General features: G+C 33.4%; 1 protein-coding gene across 2 annotated transcripts in view; it reads right to left on the bottom strand.

Moving 5' to 3' along the window:
• Positions 1 to 816: 816 nt before the first annotated feature.
• LOC132745750 (prestin-like) overlaps positions 817 to 16,042 on the bottom strand; it is a 35,856-nt gene continuing 20,630 nt past the window's right edge. The window contains exons 1-2 of one of the 2 annotated variants that reach the window (XM_060734721.1): positions 11,448 to 11,696; positions 817 to 4,108 (exon numbers count right to left, since the gene is read on the bottom strand). In XM_060734721.1, coding sequence (XP_060590704.1) covers positions 1,523 to 4,075 — 2,553 coding nt within the window. In that variant the 5' untranslated portion in view covers positions 4,076 to 4,108; positions 11,448 to 11,696 and the 3' untranslated portion in view covers positions 817 to 1,522. Of the gene's footprint in view, positions 4,109 to 11,447; positions 11,697 to 16,042 lie in introns of those variants that run through there. The other variant, XM_060734720.1, reaches the window with a different exon arrangement.

Here is a 16,042-nt window from a genome sequence, read left to right as displayed (position 1 = left end):
TAAGTAGTATGTAATTTAGGGTGCAATTCAGTGTCCTGGTGCTACTAAAAAGCAAGAAAAACGTCCTCTATTGAATATCGCATGATAAAAATGCAATGTCGTTATAAATTAAAAACAACTATTTTTAACAGTTTTTGTACCATTGTCACGTGAGAGGGCTATTTTCCTCAAGCACTATACGTGTTCTTTACGTGTTTCTATTGAAGTCTTAATATACTAGTAAGTCAGTTTCAGGAGAACATTAGATAATATGAAAACTTGGTATTATAAATTGGTAGGGGAATGATGAATAACATGACACGGGTGCATTAATGCCGAGGGTGAGGAGAATCTGATGAAACGGACACATAAATGCTGGAAGAGAGGAAAACCTGACGACTTGATAAAATGAATTCTAGAGAACATGATCTTGAGAGGACGTGTGTATATAAATGCTGGAAGAAAAGGAAACACGAAGACTTAGCAATAAAATGCTTTAGGAGAGAAGAATTTGATGACACTGGAGGAGAAGATAATCTGAAGACTTTTGTACACATCGTATAAATGTTGGAGAAGAAGTAAATATGAGTCATTGGGTAATGTAAATGTTTTCGGAGAAGAGGATATGAGGACTTGGCATAATAAAACCTAGGGGAGAAGAGAATATGGTTACAACTTCATTTCATGAAATGAGGGGATTAGTTATTTAAATCTCGTATATATAGACTTAATGGGATGATATGTTCCCACTTTCATCCCACGGCACTCTTGTAGTCTTTACATATTAAAGTATGGTTCAGAAATCATACAAAAAGGTAAAATAAATACCAACACTAATTGTTTTAGATATCTGTTTTATGTAATCTTTCTTGATACTCATATACATTCTAATGAACTATTGTCTATACAAGAATATATTAAGTATTTGGTTGATAAAATATTCTCGCATAAAATAAATCCAGTTTGTTATTTCATATGCTACACTGCAATTTTCTCGGTTATGCTCTATTTAAAAAAAGACAATATAGCCGCGTATTATTACATAAAAAATTAAAACTGAAAATAAAACTTGTCAAATAGAAAAAAGACATTTGCACCACTATCAAGTATTGTATAACAATATGACTGCAGAAAATGTAAAACTTCTAAGAACAAAAAAATAATGCCCATTTCATTATATGCCACATTTATATTTTTAAGAAATATTTGCTTGGATATCCAACTGATAATTAATAATTAATAACATTATATTTGTTCTTTTAGACGTCTGCAGTACAATAGGTATAATAATAAAAATATATATGTCATACGATGGCTGTCTTTTCTAAAGAAACAACAAGTTTAAACTATAAAATGCTATTTATATACATGAACAATATTGAAACAAATAAAAGGAATACAACAAACTATGTCAAATTGGTGAGGTACAAAAATACAACATGTAGAATCTTGACGATAATTTCTATAGCTATATATATTATTTACATTTTTATACATATACACGGATAGATATTACCAATACAATTTTGTGATTACATAATAATCAAATGTTGGTAACATATTTGTCTTCAGCCGCCTCCTCTATCGTGAAGTCCTCGAGACCTTCTTCTGGAATAGGTACAACCATTTCTAGCTTAGCAACGGCTATTGCGTCTAGAACATCAACAAAAATATTGTCTTTTGGAATTGTGTCAAATACGCCAGCAAAATGCATGGTTTGTCGTACGTCGTAGGAAACGTTTGAAAGAAAAACTTTGATATTTACGTGTGCATACTCCTTAAAAATATGACTAATAACGTTCGCACCAGAAATATCCATGTAATTACATGTGGAAAGATCTATAATCACGTGATGTATTCTGCGCAGGCGTCGGATTTTCTCCTCCGTGACAACTTCCTGTCCGTCTTCTGGGTCAATAGATTCATCTAAGGATCCAATCGTTGTAATTGTAGCGATACTCATGTTTCTGCGGTTTAAGTTATACTCTTGTGGAATGTCGAGTGTGCTAAACTGGTCTTCTTTGTTCGTGTACACAGGGTTGTCAATGCCAACAAGTGATCCTTTATATGATCCATTCGACGCAGTTGATGGCGTGCTTTCAAGTCGCATAAATTCACGCCCGTTGCTAATGGTAGCGGGTTCTGATTTGTTCTCGTTTACCTTTGCATTGTCACCATTAACGGTTATACCTGGTATTTCCATAGTAATTTCAGGCTTGTACATGTAGCTCTCTCCATCTACTTGACTTTTTCTTGACTTTTCCTCTTTTGCCTTCAACCTCTCTTGTTTTTTAATGAACTTAAGAATCTTTCTAGGGTTTACTGTGGTCCTGTATAAAGCCGTTCTGAATATTTCTGCATTAGCAAAGAAAAGATTTGAGTGAAATCTGTAGACCTTGATGCCAGATGTTTCGATGGAATCTGCGTACTTTTTATGTTCGACAACTGTTACATCTTTCATGGTTCTGCCGAGTCGGTATCCTCTCGCAAACTGTGCTTGAAAGACAACAGTGATCAGTGACACCACGACGCCGATGCCAAGTCCAAAATCAATGTCAAGGAACACAACGCTGAACAGGGTGAAGAACCAAATGACAAAATCAATCTTGTTTACATGCCAAAACTTAACACAATCTTTTAACTGTATAAAGAGACCTTTTAGAGAGATGAAAATAATCGCTGCTAATGCTGATTTCGGCAACGGTTCAAAAAGAGTGCTCATAACCAAAATGAGAAGAATCAGTAGAGCTGTTGAGAAAACTCCGCATACAGTTGTCTTTGTGTTCATTGCACTTGCAACCATCGTTCTTGGTGGGGCTACAGCTGACGGGAAACAACGGAGGAACGATGAGGCGAAGTTGCACATTCCGTATGCGATCAGTTCTTGGCTGTCGTCTACTTCATAATTATGTCGTTTTGCACAAATCTTAGCCATGGCAATAGTATTGGCAAAAATTAGAATTGCTAAGACAAAACAGTCCACGATGTATGTTTCCACTCCGTCAAAAACAGGCATAACTGGTGCAGGAATTGTGTTTGGAATACTTTCGACAATATCGACGCCAAAGTTTCCTGACAGATTTCCTGCATATGAAACTATGGTTGCGACGATGACAACAAGAAGTTCGACTGGAATCGGAATAGGAATTTTACCTTTTAATTTTTCATTTAGGTAATCTTTCACAAACAAGATGGCAATCATTGATAGGAGTGCAATGATTAGGGCGGCTACGTTTGCTGCTGAGATTGCTCCAAATATAGCTGAATATGTCTTGACAATTTTGAACACTCCGCTGAAGCGAGGAACTTTCAAACCAAGAATCGCTGGAATCTGACTAGTGGCAATATGTACCCCTGCGCCGGAAGTAAAGGCACTGAAAAATGAATCTGACAGATAGGCCGTGATGAATCCAAGTTTCAAAACTCCCATAGTCATAAGAATCATACCTGTGAAAAACGCTATCCCCATTGCTGTTGCTTCTTTGAAATCCATAAATTCAGGAATGTCCTCCCATAGTAAAGTCCCATTGCCAGTAGCATTAGACATTAAATGGGGATTTTCAAGCTTAAAAATATCCGCCTGTCGATCAACAACAGCGGCTGTTACTATACATATAACAGCACTAGTTCCCATAGAGACATGCGCAGACGTTCCAAACAGCACATACAGAATTACTGGCCAAACTGATGTGTAGAGACCGTTTTCTATCTTAACTGAGGTGAGAAGTCCAAATGCAAGCGCCTGAGGGATATGCAAGATTCCAATGGTAACACCGGCAAGAATATCTGTCACAAGAAAGTCTTTGATGTTATAGTATCGCAAAACCTTGATTATTGGTAGATAAGCGGCGAAAAACTTGAATAATTTCTGCCTAGAACAGTAACATTTTGACCTCAACTTTTCTGAAAGTGTCTTTTTCTCATGATCGTCAGATTTCAGATGAATTTCGTCAAATGCTGTTTGTGTAAAGGGTGCTCTTTTTATTGTTACAGCACTTTCTACAAGAGTACCTGGAGGGCACGAGAATCGGCGTCCCCCCTTCTTGGCAGCGGCGGCCGAGGCGTCTAATGATCCAGATCGCATGCTTGCTGACATGCTGTGTCTTCCGGAAGAGGTGGCAATCCTTACCTGTAACGATAAATTATGAAACTTGTTTTAAATATGAAGTATGAACAAATATCTAATGAACCAGGTATATGCGTATATTTTATAGATATCTATAGTTAGTTTTATTTGATGCCCATGGTTGATACAGAGGATGTGTTGGTGTAAATTAGAATATTATTTGATTAAGCATTCTGAATTATTCCAATTCACACAATGTAAACTAGACAAAAACTAACGTCCCAATTAGTGATGTCCTACTGTCTATAAACACGCGCAGGAGGCATAAAACTGCTAAAAAGGTGTTGCTTTTCTAAGGCCAAAACCAGGTCATCGGCCTTTAAATCCAGTAATTGCATGTCTTGACAGGTTAACTGCATTTTCATGAAAGTTATGAAAGTAGTCCGTCAGAAGAAGATTAATGGGCTGCATCTGATAGTTAATTCGTTTGCTTTACAGCTAAATAAATGAGTAATTTGCCTATTTAACGTGATTATGTCATCCATTGTCAATTCATTAATTTGGCAAATCGTTTTAACCATATGACCATAACCCGTCACCGGAATACGTGAACATAATCTCAGTTGAGTAATATTTATCTTCGAAACTGTACAGCGTTTCCTTGTTCAGGTACGTCATGCCTCAGTACAGTAACCGTTATTTTTAGAACCCTCAAGATATTTTTAAACCAGAAATCAGATTTTTTTAAGTAATAGTTATATATAGTCTCGGGATGTTTCTGCAAAAAAATTGTCTCGGCCTATAGGCCTCGTTTTAGCAGAAACACCCCTTGATGTCGCCCCAGCCAGTGTTATATCCCCGTAACTAACGAGTTTCATATACATTGTACTATAACTGTTTTATCGCATTTTCATTTTTACTTGTAATAGAAATCAGAAAAAAATACAAAAAAACAACAAAAAGCAAAAATACGTGCATTTCTCTCTCTTGTGCCCTTTCACTTTTCACCTTCTTACTCCCAGATAAAATGAACCAATACCAGCTAATGATGTTGTAAGCTAGATTACAGTTATATTATATTGAAAACTTAAAGCAACGTCCAATGTTAGAGACGGATTGTAAACTGATAGTTTGTGAAAAAAGTTATTCGGATTCAAAATTAAAGGGCGTTTTCAGTTCAGCGGATGTTCCTTTTTATTTCAGCAGTTGCATTATTATATGAGAATAAATTCATTTCATTAATTTTCTTTCTTACTTATTTTTTTTTCTACAGTGAATGTTCGTTACCGCTTCCCCCATTGGAGCCTCAGTGAAAAAACTACACCGATATACAAGGTGCGAAAAAAACTCAACCGCTATATAGCAGTTGTGTTATTTTCCTATTAGTAAGAACAAAGAAAAAGTTCCAAACCATGCGATAATGAGTGGTAACCTTCTTTTGAAAATTCTAGTTAACAGATTACGGTATGTTTAAGAATACGGTATGTCGACACTGTCATCAGCCGAATACTTTGCCCATCGACTTTACATGTAACCTACCGACTTTACATATAACCTACCGAAAAAATTAGAGCTATTTGATTAAAGACTTTATTTCACGCTTTAAAAATCAAATGACAAACGCAGAGAAATATTCTAGATTTTGACCAAATAAAATATGAGTAGTGTCATTACATGAAATGTTTATTCCAACATAAACCAACTTCAAAGGACCAGATATGACAAATATAGGTCATCTGACTCTGACTGAAATAAATTCAAATAGCTCCCACGTTATACGACAAGGAAAGACTATGATTTCACTTTGTAAAATGCATTAAATGTAAAAAAAAATAGGTCAGTATGATAAACGTAAGGGGCGGGCCCTATGAATAATGACATCACTGCATATTTACATTTGAACTCATTAAATATTTATTGGCTTCTAAAAACATTGTTTTCATGCTAAATTTCTCAATTATGACCCTTTGAATCTGCTATATTGCGTTTGACAAATATACAAATTATTTCCTGTTGCCGATTTCATAAAATTTTTGGAATAAAAGTTTCCTCTCGGAGCTATGTGTTTCAGTAGTGAAATCCTCATAGCATGCCATTGCATAATTAAATACCACAAAGTTATAAAAACAGAGCTGACGAAGGCAGCCGGATATACGTAAAGTATAACCCATTTATGTTAATTGTAAACAATGAAAAATGGAGACTTTAATGGCGTGACACTCATTTCTTTATTAATGACTCTTTATTAAGGAAGTAATTTTTCAGAGGCAACTTTGTTTAGATAAAAAATGATCGTTTCATGAGGAAAAACACGTTTTTATACACGTGAATTTGACATGTTGAAAGAAGTGAGAGTGGAGAAAACTCACTTAAAAAGTTTAATTGAATAAATGAAGCAAACGATACTTGAATAGGTAAAAGTGGGTAAAATTTGAAAAAAGTAACCCAAAGCAGATAAATGTGGGCAGTAGCATGTGTAAGCAGAGTTCGTTTTTAAATTTGTCTGTCAATATAAAGGATTAAAACTAGGCAACATTGTATTTTATGATACTGTTATTAATTGTGTTGGTAGCGAAATTATTTTTATTCTTATTTTCAACAGCCGGGTCATTGTATTCTTGTATTTAAAATTTCGATATTAATTGCAAAGAATACGCAAATTTAATTTCTTCTACATTTTTTTCTATATATATTCCAAAATTTTATTATTGATCATTGAAAAAATGAAGAACCGAATACATAATCTGTACTGTAATTAGCGTTAAGTAACGTAAGTTACGTAAGTTACGTAACGTAATTTTTGTCTGAGTACACATTAATCAAAAACCGTTTTTACTGTTTTCCGTTAAGGAGGTTATGACGTTTTATGTAATGACAGTGTTACATTTATGACAAGGCACTATTTATCTTCATTATATACATGAATGCATTAATCGCGTATGAATATTGTATAATGTTATATTATACCTTTGATCTATCTAAAAATATCCATAAAAATGATTGGCTTAAAATTTTCTTACCCTCTTTAACAGTATGTCTCTTTTTTCTTGTTAAACATCACATTAAATGAGATCAAAGTACATAAATGTACAAGTTTTAACAAGTTTTAGTCGAACGCATGCACACACAAAAATGAGATGAAAAAACAAATGATTTATGTATTTTTAAGTTTATCATGTAATTAGGTGATCTATTTATTTTTCTTTTGAACTACTTCATCTTTTTATTGAACTACTAACATATCATGTACAATTAAAAAGAGCTTTACATACCTACAATGCATTATTGATGAAGATGTAACTATTCTCTTTCAATTTAACGTAACAAATTAAAGTGATTATTTTGATAAACTACCTGGCATGTATAACATAAATCTTGACATAAATGTAAATTAAATGACAATACATCTTTGTTAATTAATGTTGAAGTGCTTTTAAACATGTGTAAAATGAAACATTATTAAATAATTTTGGCATCCACTTTTTTGACTTATAAAATTGATATATTACGGAAACTAACGTGATGCGTTCGTTGTCAAATATGCAAAGTAGCCGATTAACGTTTTAGCAAAGCACCAGTAGGTTTGTTAAACGTTACGTAACTTACGTAACTTACGTTACTTAACGCTAATTACACTACAGCCGAAAGCAGCATTAGATGTGGCAATTATGATACAACTATCTTCAAGTCAAGCAAGTCAAGATCTCTACAGTGAAATTTTTATTCTCCAATTTTTGTAACAGTCTGAATTTAGAATATGCCATAGTTGTGACAGGGAAATAGATACATGTATCATGCCTCGAAAACATGCGACATTAAATCTAAAACAATGATTGTAGTAAATAATACGAACTTTCCAATTAATCATCAACCATATGTTCTGGTCAGTTACCACAATATCAACGACTGAGCCCAGTTTTTGACGTCACTTAAAGGTTGGTTAATGAGAACTTGTCCGTTATAAATCATTATTAGCATGAAAGGGGTGAATAAATTATAAACCTTAATAAGCTATGTCATGAATGGTCAGCCGTGTTTACTATTTACATGACAAAATACAGCACCGCAAGTAACATAATCCATTTTTCATGACAACAAACAAAATATGTAAAAGACTATGTCCCATCACTTTGACAAGGTTTTTAAGCATACAAGCACCTGGGGCAGTTTACGTCGTGGTGTTTATACAACACTACTGTGAGATAATATGTTGTTTTGTTGTTGTTGTTTTTTTTTTGTCTAGTATATATAGCTTAGATAAGAATTTGACTTTTTCACAAACCAAACGAACGGAGAAATAAAAAAAGTCCGTACTAGGATGTAATGCTTTCTTTGTAATAGTATCGTATACAGTAATATTAAAGCCAAAAAATAAATAAAAAAAGACAAAAAACAAATCGTCTTATTTGCACATTTATGAAAATGTATTTAAATGATTTGTGTAAATCGCACGTGGATTATAAACCATTTCTCAGATCTGTTATGTTATTATCATTAAATAAATATTAATCTTGCGTACGATCATCGTTTGCATTTTATTTGCACGTTACAGTTCTGAAAGAAATTGACCAATGCTTTAAATGGAATAATCATGTTGTTTTTTAAATCGCACAGTATGTAAAATAGGCTATTAAATCTAAAAGAAACTGATTCACTACATGTGTAAGATCACGTTTTATACATATTCTTTACATGTCAACAAGTTTAGAACTATAGTATACAACCAAAACAAGGATTTTCTTATGATACGAACTCAGGATGAAAACAGGGCTCGAATCTTGTAAGTGACTATTAAGTTACGTTTTTAAGTGTGGAAGTTTCCCAGCCAGGTTACAGAACGTCATCTGGTCTGTAGTGTCCATTCGTTACCGAATTAATACTCAACAGAATACCTGAGGTCTTCCAACACCAGTATTTGTATTGAACTGTTATGACGCAATTTTAGGACCTAATGCTTTATTAAGGACCGGTTTTGTTACATGGGCAATAAACTTATTTCTTCAGTTAAAGGGATTCACCGGAAACATGAGCGTGTGAAATGTATGACAGAAACGCGATAAGACTTATTTGTTTTTTTTATAACATACCATTTTGCTGTGTAATGTGTTGACTGCGTTTTTGCTTTCGACGGTCTTTTTATTTATTTATTTACAACATATAGTTTTTAATTTCTTTTGATTTTGTATTTTTTAGAGTAATTGACCCAAAGCAAAAAAAATGAAAAAGGAAAAAAACACCATTAAAGGCTTATGTTATAGTTATTACGAATGTGTCATCCCCACGGTACACCGAGTTCGAGTTATCAGCCTTTGTACTTAAAAAAACTTTGCTTGTTTCAAGGGCAGGTTATTCACAATAAATGTAAGCATGCCTTATCTTTTCTGCCTGTCGTGAAATTGACTTTCTTTAGATTGATTGGGCAAAATCTCAAGAACTGATAATAAGTAGTTTATTATTTTATTTTTTACTTAAACCTACGCCAATGGCATACCTGAAAAGAATTTTTTCAAGTTTCCCTTAATAATCTCAAATGTATTATAAAATAAAGGAAACACAAATGAATCTAATGCAGTGGCAGACTACTGAATCCTAATGTTTTTGCTACAAATATATCTTTTATCATATTCAACATACGCTTACAAAAATACAACTTTAAACATTTAACAGTATTACTTTTATTAGTATCTTTACTTGTACAGTATCTTGATTTACAATTCAACTATACACATTTTGGTCATTTGCGCCCATGGTGTTTATTATTATGTTCCTTTATTATTTTAAAATTTGAGAGAACTAAAACGTAGCTTTCAAATATGAGATTAAAAGCTAAAATCCAGATATTTGCAGGTTGAATAGCCTAATTAAACATCTGTCACGGAGGCAAGCTGGTGAAGCATTTTATCAACTACAATGTCGCTAACGGTACGCCGTAGTATCTTACGTTGGCGTGCACTTTGTCGTTTAAACGGTACGGTACGGCGATGTTATGTTTTATTTCCTCTTTAACACTCCATTAACGGATTGTTACAGGTTTATTAAACAATAAATTAAGCGTAGAGTTAAACAATAAGGTGTATTTATCTTGTTATGTCCAGTACAAACTTCCTGAAGCAGGTTTAAAAAGTGTTATTGTTGTTGTTTTTCGTTGTTGTTGTTTTTTTGTATTTCAAAATATTTAAACACATTTTTCTATGGAATATTAAAAAAAGATACTGAGAGAAAAATAGAAATGTTAAAAACGTTTCATGTGACCCATGAAGAGCTTAAAAGATAATTATGTAAATTAACTTTGAGAGAGGGAATTTTAATGAAAAATCTATCTTTTCTTCTTTTTGGTCATTCTTCAACTACTTCATCCGTGTTTTTACAAAACACGTATTTTAGCTTCATCTTGACACGCACGTTCCTTTTACTTACTGTTAGGGTTCAACAAATCAAACAAAATGTGTCTAGAATCTATTCTGATGTATTTTGATTTGTAAATATATATACTAATTATCTTAGCCAATGTCTTTAGTGTTAATCTTAAAGTCGGCTGTACATTCATTTCCTGTCACGGAAACAATTGTCGTCTGCATTTAGTGTTGACTCAGTATATAAGAAACATACATAGATTTAATATAATATTCGTCATGTCGTTGTAGGTAAATAACTTTTGGTGATCTTTTCACATACACCTTTTGATAATTGTCATTTGTGTGAAGGGGGCATTTAATTTATCATGAAATGATCAAAGTTGAATGAATAATACGTACGATGTTTTCTTAATTCTAAAAACATACTATTACAGTTTGATATTTTTTTTTTGACAATGAAAAATAGGCCTAATATATGATATTTTTACTTCAACTCCCGGATGCGTTTTAATACATATGCATCTATACTGTACCCATAATTCCCATTTCAGTTATATATATTAACATATTAAAAATTATATAGTACCAAAACAATCTTATTGAAATATCTAGATAAAAACAAAACACTGAAAAAAAACTAGTTGGTATTTAAATGAGACCAAACAGAAAAAAATAAATAGCGTACACTTGCAAAATTCAAAAGCCTCTCAACGAATTTTCAAAATAAGTCTCAAAATATCAAAGCAAAAATTAAGCAAAATATATTCAAACAAACAGAAAAAAATCAAGTAAATGTCAATTAACCAATAATGTCTTTCAAACTGTCCAGTATTTTTTCATTTTGCGTGCACAAATATCAATTTTTGAATTTCTTAAATCAGTTGAATTCAAATTTTAAATTAAAAGTGACCACTCAAAGTATTCAACTATATTAATCGTGAATTACACTATTAATAAACAATCCTGTTTTGGAATTATGTACATGATATTTTTTATTTAACTAAAAGTACCAAATCACATAAAAGTAAATCTAAAATTGATCTTACCAAAGACTATTCAATATTCTAATCCAACCTCCTTGAGCAGTCTTTTGTTAACAGTACATGGTACCTTTAAAAAAGAAAACTTTGCAACCGATTCCAACTATATATAGCCGGATGTTCTTCAGTCTGCTTAACCCTATCCTTCAACCATGAAAACTAAAGTCTTCCAAATAGGTACTGGATTCCCTTTTCATTCGCGCACTAATTAAATATGTCATAAAGAAGTCGTCAAAGTGTCCATATTAATTGTCCCGTTTGACAAAGTAGTTTTATTGTTCACACTTAAAGCAAAAATGCATTTTAAGCATATTCTATGTTAGCTCCGCCCCCCGGCCCGATGATTGACACCACTTTGCCGACAGAATTTATTATGTTACTTTTTATGTAATGTTTCTTTTTCTTTTTTATTTCACATTTATTTTTGTTTACGTAAGTACGATTAACGAGGCTTTTTAAATGTTTAAATAAGAAAATAGGTTAATTGTCGGAAAATTTTGTATTTGTTAATATAAAAGAATGTCCGTTTATGTTTAGACTTGTATATACATTGTACATGTATTTGAAACGAATTGTAAGATTTTCTTATATTATTTAAAAACTGATGCAATTTCAATTCTTTTAAATTGAATAGCCATCACCCGATGCTGTCCTTATAAACGATTTAATATATCGTTTGTACATGCATTTTTTTGCCGCGCGCCAATGACAAGGTGTATTTCTGATGCGAAAGATTCTATCTAAAGATAATAAATATCATTATCATTAAAAGAAATGGTGCTATAAAATAATTATATTAAAATAAGTAACGTATTGAAAGTTGAAAATGTTGGTTCCTAACCGAAATGTATAAAACAATAACTGTATCATCTAAAAACTTCTATATTTATTGAAACGTTTGTCCCATAGGCCGAGTTTGTCTGAATCCCAATAAGAACAGAATATCCAGATTACTTCCGACAAGTTGGTGGTGGCTCTGCAAAAATGCTTTCTCGTGATTATATGAATGTATTATTATATGAATGTATTATGATATGAATGTTTGATATTTGAAAGTATTAACATTTACACATTGTGATATGCAATTGTCTCCGTGTTAATCTTATTTTGCGTTATTTCGTTATTTTGAGTGTTGATTTTATTGGCATGTACATATCGTCGCAAAAGAAGATGTACTTTGTGCTAATTAAATGAAACATTTTTTTCTGTTCAGTTGGAATTTTAGGACGGCTGCCCGCGTAGGTCCAAGCCTTGTCAGGGGCAAGCAGCTGTTTCCTTCAGCAAGAAACTTTACACTCTTTGCTTTGTAGTAGTTGCTTTAGGAACGGATTCGAAAGTATGTCTATAAACTGATATTTTTTTCAACGCCATTGAACTAAATTAAACTATGTATAAATTAAATACCCAGTGGTGAAAGCACGGCTAGACATACTGAATAGTTTTCACTGTGCTTTTGGACATGACAATTGAATAAGAGGCATAGTATATACAAAGTAAGATATGGTCCTTAGATTTCTAAATTTTAATAAGTAAGAGGTAGACAAGGTGAGATAATTAAACGGGACAGTAGAAACACCTTTTCTGAAATGTAAATAATTTGGTTACATAAGTAAATCATCTTTTACGACTTTTTATGACTGCATTTTTAAGTCGTTCAGAATAGGCGATAATCAAATACAAAATGAAATATTTTATTGAATACCTTTTACAATATAAAGTCTGTCCCCAATACTTAACCTCGTTCTAGCGTCTGGGGGATCTCGTAATGTTTATTGGCCAGCCAAAGTTAATTGTAAAGGTGTTAGCTATTCCGTATTATTGGGCAATATGTATATTTGGTGTTAAATCTTCTGTATCAATTGGCAATAAATAGTAGTCTTAACCCATTACTTCATATACACGCCTTTTAACGCCTTTTTCACCCCCCCCCCCTTTTTGTTGTCTCAAATGATGAAAAAATGCCTTATTTAGGCCCCAAACACTTGTTTTTGTTTAAGAAATGTTGTTAAAAAAATTGACCTCTTTTTCGGCGCGGCCCCCCAACCAAAAGATACATCAGGGGGTTGCCAGAAGGGGGATGTGCCCCCTTCTGTTTTGGGGGGTTTGAAGGGGGGCGGAGTCCCCCTCATCGCCAAGAAAATTTTGGACTTGTGAGAGGCTGTAAATGACCCCAGATTGATCATAAGGTAACGTGTAACCAACGCTGAAAAGCATTTGACTCTATCTCAATCCATTGATAAGTTGCAGCACTTTGAAATCAATTTTGATGGAAAAAATCAACGCAAAATAGTGATTTTTGGCAATTTTGAGATGTCCCCTCGTTGCCATGGTAACAGAAAATTTAAGTCTGAGCATGTTGTTGCAAGGACAATGGTCCAGTCAACATTTGTGCCAAGTTTGATTAGTGTTGAAGCAGTTTTTATAGTATTATAGCAATTTGAACTTGTAACGGGAGACTTTTCAATGAAAACAGCCATTTTTCAGAAAATGCTCATGAAGCAATGGGTTAATGAAAAAAATCAAAAAATCTACAAAACAACAATTTTTCTTCAAATTTATATGACAGGCCATGTTTAAACATGAAAAAACGCGATTTAGGGTAATTTCAAGTATTTTCATCATTTTCAGTTAACCCATTACTTCATATACACGCCTTTTAACGCCTTTTTCACCCCCCCCCCTTTTTGTTGTCTCAAATGATGAAAAAATGCCTTATTTAGGCCCCAAACACTTGTTTTTGTTTAAGAAATGTTGTTAAAAAAATTGACCTCTTTTTCGGCGCGGCCCCCCAACCAAAAGATACATCAGGGGGTTGCCAGAAGGGGGATGTGCCCCCTTCTGTTTTGGGGGGTTTGAAGGGGGGCGGAGTCCCCCTCATCGCCAAGAAAATTTTGGACTTGTGAGAGGCTGTAAATGACCCCAGATTGATCATAAGGTAACGTGTAACCAACGCTGAAAAGCATTTGACTCTATCTCAATCCATTGATAAGTTGCAGCACTTTGAAATCAATTTTGATGGAAAAAATCAACGCAAAATAGTGATTTTTGGCAATTTTGAGATGTCCCCTCGTTGCCATGGTAACAGAAAATTTAAGTCTGAGCATGTTGTTGCAAGGACAATGGTCCAGTCAACATTTGTGCCAAGTTTGATTAGTGTTGAAGCAGTTTTTATAGTATTATAGCAATTTGAACTTGTAACGGGAGACTTTTCAATGAAAACAGCCATTTTTCAGAAAATGCTCATGAAGCAATGGGTTAATGAAAAAAATAAAAAAATCTACAAAACAACAATTTTTCTTCAAATTTATATGACAGGCCATGTTTAAACATGAAAAAACGCGATTTAGGGTAATTTCAAGTATTTTTATCATTTTCAGTTAACCCATTACTTCATATACACGCCTTTTAACGCCTTTTTCACCCCCCCTTTTTGTTGTCTCAAATGATGAAAAAATGCCTTATTTAGGCCCCAAACACTTGTTTTTGTTTGAAAAATGTTGTTAAAAAAATTGACCTCTTTTTCGGCGCGGCCCCCCAACCAAAAGATACATCAGGGGGTTGCCAGAAGGGGGATGTGCCCCCTTCTGTTTTGGGGGGTTTGAAGGGGGGCGGAGTCCCCCTCATCGCCAAGAAAATTTTGGACTTGTGAGAGGCTGTAAATGACCCCAGATTGATCATAAGGTAACGTGTAACCAACGCTGAAAAGCATTTGACTCTATCTCAATCCATTGATAAGTTGCAGCACTTTGAAATCAATTTTGATGGAAAAAATCAACGCAAAATAGTGATTTTTGGCAATTTTGAGATGTCCCCTCGTTGCCATGGTAACAGAAAATTTAAGTCTGAGCATGTTGTTGCAAGGACAATGGTCCAGTCAACATTTGTGCCAAGTTTGATTAGTGTTGAAGCAGTTTTTATAGTATTATAGCAATTTGAACTTGTAACGGGAGACTTTTCAATGAAAACAGCCATTTTTCAGAAAATGCTCATGAAGCAATGGGTTAAGAAAACAACGCAATAGTGGAATTTGTGGTTTTAAAATTGATTGGTGCGTTAATTTGTTTTATACTGTTACATTGGGTTTACGATCAAGCTACAGACAGATGGAATTTCTCTACTAAAACAGTGATGATACACATTCAAGGCTTTGTACATTAAATCGGGGCTATAAAATAGTAATGACAAGTGTCAATGCTATTTATATTAGGGGCTTTAAGATCAATTGAGTACCGGTCGATTTGAGCCGTTGTTAAAGGCGTATACTACATTTACATAGACATATCTGCAGAATAAAATTTGTATGATACCAGTTATATTAACTTTGCATAATATCATAACAGAATCATTTTAAAGACGTTTTCCGGAGTTTTCATATAGACATGTAGGGAAAATTAAAATTGTTCAATAGAATTTCTTTAAACTTGTCATGTTATTAGAATATGATAACAGAAACATTTTAAACAGAAAAGAAATCTGATTCAGGGGCAGATAACTCAAAACGAGAACGGTGACACCAATTTTTTTCTTTTCGCTTAAAATGTGTCTGTTATCATATTCTAACAACATGCCAAGTTTCGAGGAATTCTATTGAACAGTTTTAA

The sequence above is a fragment of the Ruditapes philippinarum genome, unplaced genomic scaffold, assembly GCF_026571515.1.
Source record: "Ruditapes philippinarum isolate M1 unplaced genomic scaffold, ASM2657151v2 ctg895_1_1_1_1, whole genome shotgun sequence".
Classification (NCBI taxonomy): Eukaryota; Metazoa; Mollusca; class Bivalvia; order Venerida; family Veneridae; genus Ruditapes; species Ruditapes philippinarum.
The sequence above is the reverse complement of the archived record's forward strand: the minus strand, read 5'-3'. Positions and strand labels throughout refer to the sequence as shown.